The sequence below is a fragment of the Diuraphis noxia genome, unplaced genomic scaffold (genome assembly GCF_037042655.1).
Source record: "Diuraphis noxia isolate RWA-SAM2 unplaced genomic scaffold, SU_Dnox_SAM2 contig0004, whole genome shotgun sequence".
NCBI classification, from domain to species: Eukaryota; Metazoa; Arthropoda; class Insecta; order Hemiptera; family Aphididae; genus Diuraphis; species Diuraphis noxia.
The window spans coordinates 62,033,141-62,052,320 of record NW_028301714.1 but is presented as its reverse complement, the minus strand read 5'-3'; the positions used below and the strand labels follow the sequence as shown (position 1 = coordinate 62,052,320).

At 31.7% G+C, this 19,180-nt stretch overlaps 1 protein-coding gene and 1 long non-coding RNA gene across 4 annotated transcripts in view; one reads left to right on the top strand and one right to left on the bottom strand.

Moving 5' to 3' along the window:
• Positions 1-229: 229 nt before the first annotated feature.
• On the bottom strand, positions 230-4,902 carry LOC149056303 (uncharacterized). Its single transcript, XR_016191743.1, has 3 exons — positions 4,726-4,902; positions 1,548-3,267; positions 230-1,096 (listed from the first exon to the last, which is right to left on the bottom strand). It is a non-coding gene; the product is annotated as an uncharacterized LOC149056303 (long non-coding RNA).
• Positions 4,903-5,043: 141 nt separating this feature from the next.
• Positions 5,044-19,180, top strand: part of ex (FERM domain containing expanded) — a 32,398-nt gene continuing 18,261 nt past the window's right edge. For all 3 annotated transcript variants that reach the window (XM_089227703.1, XM_015516072.2, XM_015516073.2), the window contains exon 1: positions 5,044-5,483. In XM_089227703.1, coding sequence (XP_089083829.1) covers positions 5,478-5,483 — 6 coding nt within the window. In that variant the 5' untranslated portion in view covers positions 5,044-5,477. The remainder of the gene's footprint in view (positions 5,484-19,180) is intronic.

Here is a 19,180-nt window from a genome sequence, read left to right as displayed (position 1 = left end):
CAACTTAGTACTTGGTTAGTACTAAAATATCATTACATACATATCTATGAGAGGTGTACCTACAAATTGTATGTTATGTTCAAAATAGTTTCAGATAAAAATATAATTAGAAATTTACAAATCTATACGAATTTATAATTTTTATATTAAAATATGCAACGTTTTTGTAATTAATGTTGATGTAGTATAACATTCAAAATAAATAACACTAATCATAAATTAGTACGTAGAATCGAAAAAAAACGTGTGTACATAACTTTGCATTGTAAATTTAGAAACACACCAAACTAATAACCAAAACATACGTTGGTATATAATATATTTACATAATCATATATGCACGTATGCATACCCTAGGGTTGAGGAGTAACAGCGAAGGACACAGGTTATATAGCGAAGATTTGTTGATAAAAAATTCAGACCTGCGGATTTTTAGAGCTAGGTAATTACAGATAAAGCCGATATACATACAAATAGAAATCGTATTATTTTATTATAGCCCATAGGTATACTCTGTTATGATGAATTTATTGAATGTATTCAATCAATGCGATAATGTCTTCTAATGTCTTCATTTATCTTGACTGTAATTATTATTATGGGTTTATTTAAAGTTTTTTTCCAATAATTAAAACTACGTGTTGAAAATAAATTATTGTTGTCCTTTTTGAATGCACAGTGATTTTAGTTAATTCCTCTGTATTAAAAAGCCAATTTCGACATCAATACGTGCGTTAAAATAATAAAATGTCGTCTGACGTCTGTTTTGTGTTTGCTGAAATCTTTGCATAGTGCATATAAAATACGCAGCGTGCGTCAATGTACCTATACTATGTACGTGCGTGGTGCATATCAGGTAGACTGTTTCCTGCACACGCTTAGAGCGAATATTTAAAACTATATTATTATATCGCCTATCGTTTACTCAAGCCGAGGTCTAAAGTCTCACAAGAATTTCGTATATACTTCACCATGAACTATATCAGTGCACGCGTATTCCGTTTATACGATGATTATTTTACTTATCGGAAAAAAGAGTCGGGCCGGGTAAGGGGACTGGAAGTTGAGTACTCGTCTTGCTTGAAGTCGCAAGTCACTGAAAAATAATTGGTGCGTATTGTTAGTGTCAGAAATCATAATATTGAGTACTGAAATGACAAAAATCATCCAGCGAAAGAAAAACCACTGTAAACGTTGAGACTTCATTAACATTTTTTGACAGTTTTCGTTAATTTTCCCTATACAATAATAATAGCCAATAGGTTTAAAGAAACTATACAATATAAAATATTATGAAAAAAAAATTATATCAATCAATATAAAATTACTATAGTTTTGGAGCTGAGAAAACAAAAAAAATGTTCTTTTCAAATTATCAATAATTACAGCCCATTGATAATGATGCTGTGTAGGTTTTACCCAGACATTTTCAAAAACTCGCGTTTCATCATAAATTCATACAAAAACATTATTGTATCAGATAAACCATCGCATACTCATTCGTTAAATTATAAGAAGTAGTTTTAATAGGTACGTCTGGTACTTACCTATATTATTTAGAGTTTATTACACACAGATGATTTTTGTCATGTTGCTTCTCGTATATTATTCTGCAGTATTATAACTCCATGAGCCGTTTATAAGCAAAGTTGATTACATAAAAATAAATAAAAATCTTGTAATATATTGTATACAAGCAATTTACATTTAGACATATATTATTAAATATTTATAATAGTATAAACAGCGCGTTATATAGGTAGGTACTAGCGATATTATTACCTGCAGAATAACTCTCCTATATAATATATTATTATACACATTCATAATACTCTGTATTATAGTAAACAATATATATATACTATGTATATAAATACACTATGTGAACGCGTATAAATTATTCGCTTATCCTTGACTTACACTATTATATCGTCGTAATTCGTGTTTGTAGTTATTCAATGCGTTATAAAATTCACGTACGCAATTATACGCGACATAAATACCTTCAACAGTCGTAACACGCGTAAATAAAAAATGTATTCGCGTGGTAATTGGCAGGTATATTATAATTATAATTATATTATCTCTGACCCGCAAATATAGCTAGGCATGGACCAGTTGTGACAAAAATTAAAATATCGGCAGATACCCAGATATTTTCACTAACACATTATTGGTGGTCATCGGGACTGTATACATTTATGGCGGTACATGTAAACTGCAGAAAAAATAATATTTAACAATTTGAAACAAAACTGAATAGATACGAGTACATTATACAAACTGTGAAATTTATTTTAATATATACCTTCTATATCAATACCTTGCTTTCAATTAAATAAATACAACAATATGCACTACTACAAAATATACATATAACATATATCGATACAACACGCGATGATATATACGTTTATCGTTTAATTAAGTATAATATGTGTTATGACAGGTGACAGCTATATATACCTACGTATTTTATCGGTGGCTTAACTTCATGATCGATAACGTTTGTACGCTACAATCTTGTAACATGTACCTACGTATTATTAAATGCTTATGGTGTGCATATTACATTAGATACTCAATAGAAGTCTCTAGAAATAATTAATTAAACGATATACTTACATAGGTAGGTACTATATATACTATTGTCTATTATACTATATACTATATATATATACTATTAGGACTTAGGTACTATATATACTATTATACTATATAATGTAATATATAGAAGGTATATAAAATATAAAATAAATTGTCGCAGTTTGTATATAATGTATCTAATTGATTTTGTCACAGATTGTGTAGTGTAAAATTTTTTTTGCCCTAGTTTATCATCTTCCAAATTTATTTGTAAGATCAGTAAAGCAATTATTAATATCACGTTCCAGCTAGTATATAGTATGAAACAACTTTTACCCAAACTGGTCGGATCAGAGGTTCTTTGTAATTTTTTGACAAATATTCAAAATTACATATACAATTTGAGTACCGGTATACAACGTTTACGAATTATATAGTGTGATTATACACCCGTTAGGCCGTTAACTTGATTTTTACCTATGTACCTATATAGGTACACCATCACAGTTCACAATTTATAATAATATACAATATATTTCAGTCTTCTGGGTCTGTCACCCAAACCCACCTGCCATCTACGAAGGATTGTAGACGCGCTCTTGTACTTGTCTGATGTTCTTGAAAAATTGGAAAGTGAAGCTGTGATTGAGAATTTTTTTGTCAGTCATCTTTAGCGAAAACCTATTCCAATTTTTACGATTTTCAATCATAGTTTACGTTAAAGCGAGTCATAAGTATTTTAAGATATACAAACAATTTACAATTTTAAAATACTCATAACTAACTTTAAAATTATAATATAATAAAAATCCTATGAGAAGCCCTCCATAATAATGTTACCTTTAATTTTTATAAGAGGTAAACTCACTCTAAATTTTAAACTAATTGAGCTAAACGTGATCCGCTGAACGTAAAATTTGCCATGTTGCGCACTTGTAATATGGAGACAACACATGTGCAGTGGGTGTAATAGCGTCTTAAGAGTACGTAACAGTGGTATTTGTTGTCTCCGTCTTACCAGTGCGTAATATAGCAAATGTACGCTCAGCAGAACACTTGTAGCTCATTTAGTTTAAAAATTACAGTGAATCGACCTATTATGAAACTTGATGGTAAGAACATTATCTGTGTTTGTACGTTGGTTTTTATGATAATTCAATTTTTAAGTGAGTTATGAGCATAATATAATATACAGTACATTAAAAATGCTCATAACTCACTTAAAAATTGAATTATCATAAAAACCAATGTACAAACACAGATAATGTTCTTACCATCAAGTTTCATAATAGGTCGATTCACTCGATTCACTGTAATTTTTAAACTAAAGGAGCTACAAGTGTTCTTCTGAGCGTACATTTGCTATATTACGCACTGGTAAGACGGAGACAACAAATACCACTGTTATTTACTCTTAAGACTTTCTCAATATAGTATGGTGATACAAAATTATTTTTCTCAATAGCAAACTACTATTTTATTTGTAAATTGCTAAGCACTCCAGTTTTTTTGTAAATGTTGATGTATCTACAATGAAATAAAAATATCTACGACTTACGACTTGCTTTTGAGTCATTAAACTTTATGTATTAAAGATATTAATCCTTGATTTATTTTTACATCAAATTAAAAATAAATGTAAAATTTAGAAAATTTAAAAAAATATTACATTCATAAATTACTAGTTCTCAAATCATAATATTATCATCCCTAGTAGATAAAGGGTACATAAACGTAGGTACATACAATTTTATTATTCAGTAACTATACTTGTTCGAATTTCGATTTATCAACATTTAAAAATTAATAATCTGCATTCTGTTTAAGGTCTTATAATTTACAGTTTAAAAAGTTTTTATCAGCACAGAACAACCCTTAAATTTCATACACCCTAGTACTTAAATAATATTATATAGTCTTTATTATAGGAATAATGATAAAAATTTAAAAAAAAACAGAATTTAAATAATATAAGAAGGTGAGCATTGTTATTCGGCGAATCATTTTGTATTATATTAAAACTAAAAATTATAATTTAGATATTTATTGTAATTTAAAATTGTAATATTATAATTGTATATTTTAGAAATTTTACAATATTTTATGATTATAAATACACGATAAAGGTAATGTACATACCGGGGTAGACCGCAGAAGAGCTAGACCACCAGTCAAATCCATTCTGAGAACCTCTGATGTAGTATCGACATAACCGCCACTGACGGGGCCGTCGGTCGGTCGTGTAGATATAATACGCATAGTCGTCGTCGCGTATTATTGTAGTCGTTCGGTTTCAGTTTTGTTTGGTACCGGTCATAGAAGTTGTAGCCGTCGTCGTCGTCCTCCTACTCTACAACCACCGCCACCTCAACCACGGTAACCACCACCATCATCACCTCGTCGTCGGGCAACGCCGAGCCCGTCCGTCCAGTTCGGTGCGCGCGCCAGACGACCGCTCGCCGTGGTCGCACAAACTCGAGCCCCGCGCGTCGTGCCAGTCATCCGCGTCATTCCGTTCCGTCATCGCCATATTTTGCTGTTTCGCGCCCATTTCCTCTCGATCCCTGTTGTATCCGCCACCCATCAGTGACGACGTTTTACGCCTGACAGAATTATATTAATATAAAAATATACACGCCCGCGCGTGTATGATAACTGTTGTGCCGCGTGTTTCGTTTTTTATTTTTGTTTATCATTTCGTTTTTTCGTATTACGCTCAAGTGCGCAACAAAACCGTTTTACCGGCAACCGCAGTGGTGCACTCCTGCCCACCCTTTTTCACATCATCGTCTCGTATGACCCGATAGCTGCTGATTGCTGCGATGATGCAGGACGACGACGATGACGACCGCGGTCGACGACGTGACCGTCTCCGTCACTAAAAGACCCACATGAAGGTAAGAATAATAATAATTGATGATATGGGGCTTGGTACTTGGTACTTGTGGCCGATTTGAGTGAATCCCCGCTGATTTCGACGCCTTAAAATCGATCACACTGTATATAGGTACAATATGTACACACACATGAGCATACCTTTTATCACGTCGTCGTGTATTTATTACGAGGATACTATAACTTGATGTATACACGCGTTGTTGTTTATGATGAACACGCGCGCAAACACGCGGGACGACTCATTGACGGAATAACTACGTCTGTTGTCGTACGGCTTCTGCATATAGTTTTAATATAAATATATACGTCCTTGAGAAAATAGACGCGTATTGCGTTACCCTCTCCCTACCTCGGTCACCACTTGAGACACGTCGAGACTATACTATAAGTCTGTTTTTCAAAAATCATCTTTTGAACCTACCCGACACTCGAACGTGAGTATGATACGTGTTGGTACAATGCGTGTGGGTGTGTGTAGGACCACAACGAAAACGACGAAACAGGGGTATATAATAAACATACACGACTCTGTTGACGTATTAAAATGGCATTATTTTATTTTTTTTTGTACCTGCGCCATATAGGCAACTGGATGGGGTCCATGCCAATGGAATAATAATAATAATGAATGTCCGTCCTTCTATTTTTCTGCGAATTCCGGCAAAAGGTTTCATATGGTCGGATATATTATTATATTTTCGTCTGGTGCAGCATAGTAACATAACAACAATAATATAATAACGCTTTTACTGTGGATGTACCTCTACCGCTCTACCTATATTATTAATGTTTCAGCGTTTTTTAAAAGTCGTTGGTTCGAACTAGTTTCTTAGTAGGCCCGTTTGCGAACAAAATGTCAAAATCTATAGGAGAGAGATAAACTCGTTTCAGTCGTTTCCATCCACATATTCATATAATATCAAACACACGTCGGAATCTCAATAACAAGGTGTCAACTCTCACTTTATACGCATACATATACAATATCCATTGGACTGGCGCGTGTGTAGGTACTAGAATATAAAAAAGTATGTGTGTGTGTGTGTGTGTGTTTGTGAGTGTACGCATGTGGTGTTATTAACAGATATTTTCTATAATAATAATATTATAATATACGAGAGGAGAACGAGCTCGCAGGTTTGAAACTACACTCTGGAGTGAAGGATAATTTTTATTATAATTTTTTATTTCTCCATCACGCAGTGTTAAAGGTTTGATATATTCATCGAATAGTGATACTGAACCAGAAGCATCTCCAAATCTTGGCTATGGGGGAGAGGGTGAAATAATAAAATAAATTTTAAAAATTTTATTGACTTAAACAACATAGGTACTATATAGTTTATATCATATAAATACAGTAAAATAGTTTAATTTTTAATTTTTATTCATTAATTTTACATTAGGTAAAATTAGTAATTATAATAATTTTAAATTTATAATTAGATATATATCAAATTCCAAAACTTTTTTGATCGAAGCAGCAAAGCGATCAATAATTTTATCTATATATTGATACTTTAAGTTCAATGAATATTTAATAGCTAGCGAAAATCTGGTGAGTTTCTACTCAGTCATTCGGTTTCTTAACCAAATTTTTTAATCTAATAAACAATACAGCAAACCAATAATAAGCATAAGCTGTTATGAACAATTTACAGGCTTACAGCATGCATAATTTGTATACTTTTATGTAAGTACCTATTTAAAATATAAAATTCAATTGTGTTTTAGAAAAAGTATATATAGTTTAATAAAGAGCTTAAATAAAAGTATAAAAATAATGTATTCATACCATTTTTATAACTACGAGTGAAAATGCTACCTGCAAAGAGTTGAGAAGCTGCATTCTGCAGTTGTTACACTAACTGGAAGAGTGCATAATATAAAAATAAATATATAGTAATATGTTTTATACCACGATTAAAGATAGTTAATCGTGTTTTATACTACGGTTTGTATAATCAGTAAATTAGTGTAGTCATTAAATTAGTAAAAAAAAGAAATTGTTATATCAAAAAAATATAGACAAGTTTAAAAAAAAATGTACCTAAGAATTATGGGTATTTTGTACAACAAAACTAGAACATCGCCCGACGTATGGGGGGGACGATCGCCCCCCATTCCCCCTCATCTTTCAGGGACGCGCCTGTACTGAACGCCGATGTAATACGCGTAGGTACTTTAAGGTATAACACGCTTAAAACCGTACAATGTTGGGAATTCAACAAAATATAATAATATTGTCATGTATCTATAAAATAATATTATTACCACTATATTATACTGGTGAGGACAACCGACGCGCTTGTTGTGCGTGGCCCTCGCCGTCGTCGTCACCCTGTCCGCGCACGCATTGTGTACCCGCTGCCTACGTCCTACACGGGTATAATATATTTTCGAAAGCCTGCAGTTAGAAACACAAGAAAATTCCAACGGTAATAAATGGGTTTTGTTTTATAGTTGTTGTAATATAAGAAACGCGTTGGAGACTCCCAAATCCCGAAATTTAACGACCGTCGTCGCGCCTTTCGGAGGTCGTCTCTCGACCGACGGATGCTTCGCGTGGTCCGACGACGGAAAAATAGTTATTCAACACGAATACCTGTTTTGGCAGTAACTCGATCTGATGGAGATTTATGGTCCGCGTCTCTCCTTATCGCACGCTGGTTGCTGCACACAGTTATGTACATGTTACCGCCTCCACCAACGCCTATATTATAGCTGCTCCGCACACCCCACTGTAACAACAAAAAATGTATAACATACGCACATAAATAATAATAATAATTAATAATCCCTACAAATATGCATACATATATTATATTATTAAGAAGCATTACATTACATTAATAATGGGCTAAAGTAAAATCGGTTTCATTATGTTTATATTCTTTTTTTCATTCATCATATCATTATATAGGTTAATTCTTAATTTGAATAGTATATAACCTTTTACACTACGTAATAATATCAAAATATATAGCTTACATCAACTTTTGTATTTTACGACGAATCCCCTCGTTTGATTTTATTAGGAAGGTATATTTCCTCATAAGCGTAAATATATACGAATATTACAAACTCAGAATCATTGATAATGTGAAACATGAGGTGCGTGGCGGCGAGTAGTGACATTTCTATAATATAGTATATGTAGTCATAATTAGCTGCTATATACACTCACACTTCTATGTGTTTTTATATGTCCACTTAAGATGGATATAACATAATGCTATGTATAATACATAATATGTATTATATATAACATGTTATAGCCATTTATATATATTATAAATATATGATATAAACAAAACAACGAGGAAAACAACGCGTTGTTGTCATCGCATAGTACGGTAGTCTCACAACTCCGCTTTTGATCTTCCAGAATAGTTAATTAGCCACGTGATCTACGGTTGTTGGATTAAATATTGGAAGGTACACGCATAATAAAACGCATACGAACATAATATTATTCTAAGCCTTTTGGCTAAACCGCAATTAGCGTCCTATTGATATTATATCACTTTTCAGATCCATTAAATGGTTTAACGTTGTTATAATGGCCCTCTGTTAAATATAGCATCGAATATCGATTTTTCAAGGACACCCGTATACGGCGATATCTTACATAGACACTATATACATAGGTTCATTGAAATTATTAACTATATATTATTAAGATGTACGTTATGTATAATAATATAATGCAAGATACTGCAAAACCGTTTTCGTCGCCGTTGACAAGAAAATAAAAAATTAATAATAATTTACCGAGAACCGTATAATGTATAAGTTTTTTCTTTTGCTCATTCGCATGGGTATACCACATTTATATTTATGTATATTGTACACATAAGAGTGTGTCATGAGACATACTGCATGTTGTCTCTAAAAAACGGTGAGTTGAAAAAAAATTGTTTACTTAACATTAAAAACGCAGAATTCGACACATGATACGAGTAATAATTCTGGTGCGTGCGCGATTAACAATAAATAAATAAAATTTTAAAAAATGATATTCATAGCCACTGATGCAGCGTACGATTACATCGTCCTATCTATCAAAATAATGAAATTGAACAAATTTTGTACCTTACCAAGGAAGAATTTTAAACATATCCGCTTCGTTAACCGTAATACGTAAGACCAGGGCCACAAAAGAGGGGGGGGTGTTGTACATGGAATTCAGGGGCCTGGTAAAATGAATTTGTAATTTATGAAATTTTGATAGGAATACTTATTTTATAAGTCCTTCGAAAATATTTAGTACACCGGTCAAACATTTGACGTTGGTGGTCTGCGTATCTTGCTTGAAAATGAAAATATCAAAAAATGGCCTTAAGCACTGACAATGTTCTTCTCTAAAAGTTTGATAATAGGTTAATATACTATTCAAATATCAAAATGAACACCACACTATTGCAACTTCTGCCAACTAGTGAACAAACGTTCGCGATGTCGTGCGTGTATAAGACGAAGACAATAATTCATTTGGGTAGGTAATAGTATGATGGCAGTATTCGGTATTCGATTGTTTGACATTATTACTCAAAAAAAAATACGAATTTTAAGATTTAATAATATAAATATATATATATATATATATATATACACATTACACATATGAATTATTATAGAATACTATACGTCTATACATTCCTATAATATATGTACATATTAAAAATTTAAAACTGATTAATGACCTTTATTATTAGCACATTTACATTTATATTATACCAAATTAGTTTCTTATACAAACTGCGCTTCATTTATATACTTATAGAAACAAAAAAAATTAACCTTTCAACCTGATGTAGTGGTATAATGCTCTCCATCAGGTGGCCGTAGAAAACAGCACTGTTTTAAGGTGTTATTCTGCGTTTGAATATCGGTGTGTAAGAAGATATTTTATCATAAAAACTTTACATTTGTTTTATAATCATTCCAAAATGTTCTATCGTAAAAAAAAGGTCCCACGCTAGGATAAGTCTAAAATGATAAATACAATAGTACCTATATAATTATTTATCCAATTAACAATATATTTTAATCACACTTCTTACTGTTGAAACTGATGATAATCACCAAGTTTACTAAATTAAAAAAATCAATTCTCTTTTTAGTCTTACTTATGTGATGACCTATACCAAACTTTTTTTGTGATCACCATACATAACATACTTGATTGTGAAAAAAAATCAATAGGTTTAAATATTTCTTGGTTTTTATATACTATATAGCAAGAATTCTGAATTTTTAAATAATCTACATTTCTATTGCATTACCTAGCTTACATTTTTTGTTTCACTAAGTGTATGTTTATAATAACAATTGTTGTATCCACTATGAATTTTTTCTATGATATCCACGATTTACGTGTAAAAAATGTTACTATAAATATGCAGTATGTTTGGATTGGTATATACAAACAATAGTTTATAATGCTTATAGTAATTTATCAGAAAATAATTAAATAAGAGATTCATAGGTGATAGCCAATAGGTCACGTTTATAATATTACAGCATATTTTCGTTTTAATGACGCGTAAAACTAAAATGTTATATTTTTCAGACAGTTCACATGACGCAATGTCTGTCACTTTGACAAGAATAAACTGTATGTCTGTATAGGTATTTCTATCAAGTCAAATCCATTTTTTGAATCTCTGGGATAATCATAAAACCATTAGATGGTGCCTAAGTTGATTACTGTAATAATCATATAGTGTGGTATATTTGAGAATTTCAGGAATTTCACTGAGATATTTTTTTTGTTTGTCGAAATAAAATTAATATTATTATAGAATACCTGAAATACGTATATAAGATTGGAATCCAGTGCAACAACTGGGTAAAATAGTACGTCGGTTTTTAGTTGAAATAAAACGTTTTTCGTGTTCCTGGAGTGGGAGGCTTGTGTTTCCGTTAAGTAGTTATTGGTGTTTTTTTTAATTTGCTTCGGGGCAGAAAGAGACAAGCATGATATTGGGAGATTGGTTGTCAAAATGTTGCAGATTTCCACATACGACTACAGGTCGTACGGTACGAGTGTGTGTAATGTGTATATATATTATATTGTGCTGCACGGAGAGGACAATCTACAGGTACGACGATGACGACCTTTACTCGCCCTGGACGTATCATCCTTTTTGTAATATAGCATAATCCAAGTGTATAATGTTATTATATACAGTAATGCATTTATTATACACCTGTGCGCATACACACTACACCCGCCGCGCGCCACCACCTCGGAATCGATTTCGGTTTACGTCATCGACACGCGAATTTTTTCTGTGCTGCGATTTAAACAATTTTTTCATATAATATTATGTACTCACGCACACACACAGTACCCGGCTTTCGCGTTCATCATACATCGCTTTGCGGTGCATACACACACATATATACACATTTGTGTTTGAGTGCCTGTGTTTACGCGTGCTTGCATGTGTATGTGTGTGTATAGGTATTGTATAGTCGGCACCTGGTCACGCACCTGGTCTCTGGGGATCCGGCGTGTGTATAAGTGTGTGTGTATGTGAGTGTGTATTTGTGCGTGTGTAGACGGGCGGGAAAAAGGTCGACCGCATTCCAGGGCCGGATCGCTCCCTCCAAAGCAACGTAGGAATGTCGTCGGCTCGTGACCCCGCCCCCTCTACACCCCCGCGCCCATAACCGCCAACCCCTCTCCCCCGCGACGGCCCCACCCGATCCTCTTTCGTACTAGGTCTCTCACTCTCGCACCGCGTATTTATACACACACATACATATTCTGATCAAACAACGCAATCGTCGTCGATCTGATATAAACATATAATAATAATATATAACTATAATACACATTATGTACATACCTGCGCATAGTCGAAGGTACCTAAACCTATACATATACAAACCTTTTTTTTCTCGGATTTTTTTATTATTATTTCTATTATTTTTTTGTTTTCCGAACGCGCATCTCCTCTCCCGAGGCGACCATTATTATTATTATTATTATTATTATTTAACCACCGGTGGCTATATACGTATTTGATAATTTTGATATTATTATACGCTACTTTAACACGCACCCTCACTCCGTAGAGATTTTTTATTTTCTTTGGGGCTTAACCGGCTGATGGTTTAGGAGACGAGGGGCAGAAACAATCGAGACGTGTTTTTTATTTATGACAAAAATCACGGTTCATTTATACACGCGTATATTATATACGACGATGAATACGATAAAATAATATTAACATTATTAACGCTAGGTGCGCATAGGGCACGTAGGCATGACAACAAAATAATATCAAAGACAAAAGTTGCGCCAATTATTAATCACAAACACACACTAACACAATAACATTCCACGCGGGGTAGATAAATCGAAGAATGATTGTACACACAATATACGAAAACAACGTTGAATCACATTTTAACCGCAATCGCGCGCGTAGAACCGGTTCGGCCCGGCACGGGGGGTTATAAATTTATAATATAGGCGTACGCTCGAGTAGGACGAAGACGCGTATGTATATTACGCGCATACATATACTTGTAAAGAAGTAATAATAATAATTTTTATCCAACAGCAATGTATATTTTAATATTGCATTTTCGGTTAGGTAGATAAATAGATATAAGTACACCGTACACGCGTGTCTGCAGTGGCGTATATCATGGGTTCAATAATACTATTATATCAGGCAGGTTACATGTTACATGCATAGGCACAATTAGAGGGTGTTTAGCTCTCACAAAAATATAATGTTTAAGAATATATGTATAGGTACACTAGTATGACTGTTCGTCAATCGTCCTGTCATACAATAACAATGTGGCAAATATTAAGATATATATAGGATATTTGGTTTTTGACCTTTGTCATTAGCCATATAGGACGTTTGATACCTCAGTGTTTTAAATCATTTCATAATTAGTTGGTCGAGTCAGCAAATTATTTTTATAAATGTTTAATTAAATAGTTTTATAAAATTGACAATAATACTATAATTAAGGATTAATAACTTACGTCTCACGGTTATTAGCGACAATTAATTATAACGTCATAATTACATATTTTGTGAAATTTTAAATCATTTAATTTTTGTGTTTTATTTGAGTTATTTAACTCGTAGTTACCTATAATTATATTGTACGTTTATTTTTATAATTATGAGGTATTAAAATTTCCGTATGATAACAAATTATCCATACTTAAACCAGGAAATAATAACTTGCTCTTATTTCCAAACTGTACATTTCAAATAATTCATAATACTATTTATTATTTAAAATATGTTACTAAAGGAATTGTCTAAAAAAAAATTGTGATTTGGAAAACTGGTGGACTAATAAGCATCCGTAACTGATTTTTTCGATTGCTGAGATCCTATATAGATTCGAACACATCGCACACAGACCACGGTTATAGATTTAACGTGTAAAAATTAGTCAAATCGTAATGTATACGACGGGGATTCGAGGACTCGTCGTGGATACAGGATAACCGAGAATGAATATGTAAGTACATATATACATTCTCGGTATATTCTATTTACCTTATGATTAGGTACACAACAATGTTATGGATGGAAATATCGGACGAGTCTACGACTCGGTCAAGTGGAATACCCGTGCGCGTATATTAAGTATGATAATAAATAGCTGGTGAAGGCCGGGCACATTTTCTATAATATTATAGGTAGGTCGAGGCATACGTTTTGTCTTACGCGCATTCGTTATTAGGCGCGACGATAGCATAACACTGTCTTATCGGTGATTCATTATAGGTATTAAATAAAACGATACAGGCTAATATACATAGTTTGTTTGTAATTCGTATTAGTTATTTTTTCGTTCGTTCAACCGCGTGCAATTTTTCGCAAATCCATGAACTTGGGCAATATGTAGAATGTAGAAAATATGATATTCATCAAAAGACTAACATAATATGGATACAAAATTATTTATTAAAAATCAACTAGGTACAACTGGTATAAGTGAACAATAGTTTTTTTATAATTACACAATAAATTAAATAAATTGTTCAAAGTTTACTCTCTATTTTCAGCACGACGGAGCTCCTGCTCATAATGCTCATATTATTAGAGATCATTTAAATCGGGTATATGAGGGAAAATGGTTTATGGATAAATTTGTTGTTTGTGGTAAATGGAAAATAGTTGATACGGTAAATATTTTTGTGCAATGTGCAAATTAGACGGACAATTTTGTCTAATCCCCGTATTGTGTTACGCGGTAAATCAGTGTTCACGGAGTAGAACATTTCCGCTTGAACATTTTTTTTTACCGTGTAAAAGCTGGCTGTGAACATAAAAATATATACTACTAATTTTGTATCCATATTATGTTAGTCTTGTTTATAACATTTCTAAAAAAAAAATTTGTACAAATATTCAAAAAGTAACTAATAAGAATTAATTATAAATGTTTAAAAATAATTAAAAAAATGTATTATTTAATAAAATTGACATGGCTCTTATTCAGTCAATATTGAACTTAGAGCCATAGTTGACACATTAAAATTACTTTAAAAAATAGGCCAATCCGAATATGGTGTTAAAAATAGGTGTTGCTATTTAAAAAAAGTTCTTACTGCGTATGCGCAGACTAAATTCTCAAAATTTGTTGAAATATATCGAAAAATGTGTAGTCATATACCACCAGTTTGTAAAAAAATCGATTTATTCCAAATTTCCAAAGAAATCCGGCCGAGAAATTCAGTGTTCCCTAAATCGGTGATCACACTGTATATCTTATATATTTATATTTTTATGGTACTATTAAAGTATTCGTATTTAAAGTAATAAACATGTTTAGGTATATCTATAACTAATGTTCCTATATTAACAAATAATAACTTATGTCGGCTGAGCATAATAACAGTTGTGAATGCGTGATTCATTCATAGGTACATTTGTATGATGGATAAGTTAAATCACACAGTAAAAGAATTTAAATTATGATAATACAATGTAATATATTCTATTTTGGAATAACGAATTAAAAATGTATTTGTCATTAAAAAGAGTATAAAAACATTGATTTTTTTAGAAAATGTTGTTTTTTACCATGACTGGATAAAGTAATAATATATTTTTTAAAACGTTAATAGTTTTTAAAATACGATAGCCTTACGTTTAATGGATCACCAGGTAGTCAATTTATTATGTATTGTAAAATGTACAGTCTTGGACGTTTCAAACTATTTCGAAGAAATACCCATGTGATCTATATATAAAAGCATAAATGTGGTAAGAATGCGTAAACAATATCGTGGATTATAAATTTATAATACTATATAATTTACAATGTATAGAGACGATGAGAGGGCTTAGAATTTTTTTTCATTTTACAACAATGTAAATAAAAAAAGTGCCGATAATATTCTGCTTTTTATAAATTCTTCATTTTTCATTATATAGATATATATTATTATAGTCACAGACGTTTCCCATGTCCCGCGCTAATTTGAAGTAATAAAACTGTGAGTGCCGCGGCCGTGTTCCGTGTGCATGCGTATATATACAGAAAGTTTAACCACATAACTCGACGGGCTACGAACGACTGGAACACAGAATTGCAGTATATAGTCAGTACATAGTAAACAACACATGTACGGAATATTTTAAATCCATCGTGTAAATATTTTATAACTATCACATGCTAGAGCATAATAACGTTCGAACGTGTAACGCAACAAAAGTTGTATTTAAAGTTGTACACCGCACAACATTTGCCTTTGATCTTAAAGTCTTTAGGTATAATTTTATAATCTACATGCATTTTGAAGTTGCACTAAATTTTTATAATTAACGTTATATTGTACTGTTATGTCGTTTTATGTTTCGCATTTATTCACCGTTTCATTGCACACAGTAAATATGATCCGTAGTCGTTGAATATTATATTTTTAATTGAAATTCGAAGAATACCTAATAATTTTCTATAATAGAAACACGTTGCAAATAAAATTAATACTTTAAGGAACTGCATACCTAAATTATTTGTAAGTTGGTTATTATTTTGTATTTTGTATAACCTTTAGGTTTGCAATTTTGCATTTTGTATTCGCTTAGAAAATGACACTAATAAATAATAATTTCCATTATATTGTATCATATACCTACTCCTACTGTAACTCTCAAACAGTTTATATACCAAACAAAAATATTTGCATTTTGAAAGTATGAGAATTTGTTCTTATCACTCATTATAAGAGTTTAAAGTACGTGTACCTATATAGAATTCACAATATTCATATATTATTTACATTTGTTGTATGTACATAATGTGTATATAATATAAACTCAACACCGTCATTTGTTTTGGTTGTTGAAATTTACTATACTGGTTCGATTACGTGTGTCATCGGCGACGGGTTTTGGGACGCGCTTTCAAGTTTTTGTCGCGATCGCTGTAATAATTAATACAAAACTATAGCTATATCACCATATACTTAACTAAACACTGTGCTGTGAACGGTTTCCTTTCAGCGATAACGAAACTTAGAAACTTATGCAGAGGGCCGTGCAGTTCGAAATCGCGAGCGAGCACCACCTATAATATTATAATGTAAACAACTACGATAATTTTCTCTCATATTTTTTCCAGAACTACCAAACCAAACTGCATATTTTGTGAACGCACAGGCAATATTATCGGACACCCGTTCAACGGTTTTTAATTTTTTTTTTTTTGTCAAAATGAAGTTTATATACCCAAGTAAAAATCAGTATAAGTGGTAAATATATAATATTATCATTCGCATTATATATATATGTATTATATATATATATATATATATATATATATATATATATATATATATATATATGTACATTTATTATCCATATTTACCTATACAGAAAATCTGAATCTATATACTTAAACCAAATATATTTATCGAAGATCGATCGGTAACTCTGTACATGACGTATTGAAAAATTTAAAGAGCCTATAGGTAGTATGATAAAATAAATGTATAAGTTTATACTACATTAATTAGTATTAGTATATATTATAATATATAATATGTTTATTCCTATATGACATGCGCTGCACCACAACGCTGATGCGATAAGTCTCTCGCATCAAATTAGATTGTTCTCAATATTTTGAAAGATCTATAATGTGGCTAGCAGACTGTACTTAATTCTTATAATTTACAGCATTTTAAAAGTTTTACGTTTTGCATTTTAAAATACGTAGTAAGATGTGTCGTATCGCATTCGTTCTCGTATCGCGAATGCCTATCTCTAGGTATATAATGTACCTACTCGCCTCATGCCTAAACTTAAAGACTTTATTTAATTATACTGGAAAGTAATATTTATATTATTTATATTATCATCAATCAATTTTTTAATAAGTACAAAAAAAATTATTATTTGAATCAGGGCAAATCAATATTAATGCTATGAAAATACTATGAATAACTAATTGTAAAATATATGTATATAATAAATTAATAACATATAATTATATAATATACCTAGTAATAATATAATTCTATATAAATGTAAATATATATTATAGGTAGGAAGTAATAATTATTTAAGATCATACCAAAAAAATAAATAAGTAACTCAATGCGGAGGGTGATAAACCTGCTATAGCCGCCAGACAGTGCGACACTTCATGTGTCACAGATGTTATAAATGTTAGTAATATATAATTACGAAAACGTATGTAAAAGCTATTAGATACTTAAAATAAGTCATCATTATAGTATGTTTAAGTACGTCGTACGTAGTACATTAATATTATCCGATTATGGGTGTAAATACTAAATATATAGTACACGCAATTAATACGATATTATAATATTTATAACCGAGATTGTGTGTGTGTGTGTCGCGGTTAAACGATGGAATTTGTGAAATGTCGGTGTTTTACTTTCTCCCGAAGTATGTTTATAATAAACTCCACGTGATTAGTATTCAGACACTTCCTGGACACAATAAAAAAAAATACAAAATACAAAACAAAACAATACGTGACAATGGATTATTATCGATAAACCCAATATCGACGACAAGACGATGATTATTATTTTTTTCTTCTACTGCTTACCCGACGGTTGCGCGTGTAGTTTTATCCATCGCCTCTGACGGCCACGAAACGTATCGTATTATATTATTATTATACTTGCGGTATTATAAATATAAATATATGTATATTGTATAGATACTACGGACTCACGTGTAAAGATGACATGCCCAGAATACTTAATGATAATTTATTGTTGTCGGTCAGCGGTCACAGAGTGTGTGTGTATATGCGTACATGTAATATTATAACATACATATAATATATATATATATACATATAAACTTATCCGGTCGCCTTTTGACGTGTATATAAGTGCGTACGTATAATCATGATACATAGTTGCATCATCCAGCCAGCAACCGCGGATAAAAAAAATTAGTTCTAGAATAACGGAATTCCTCGGACGGTGGAACATAATATTGTATATTTATATGTATATATGCAGTGCGCACCGGTTATAGGTTATATTATGTAGAAACACATTATCGATAATATATGTATAATATAATATAATATTATTATGCTTGTCGTATCTATACACGATATAAATATATATATGTATATCGCAACAATGGTTCGTATATAAATATATACACACACATACCAGTGAAATACCTCTTTCAAGATATCG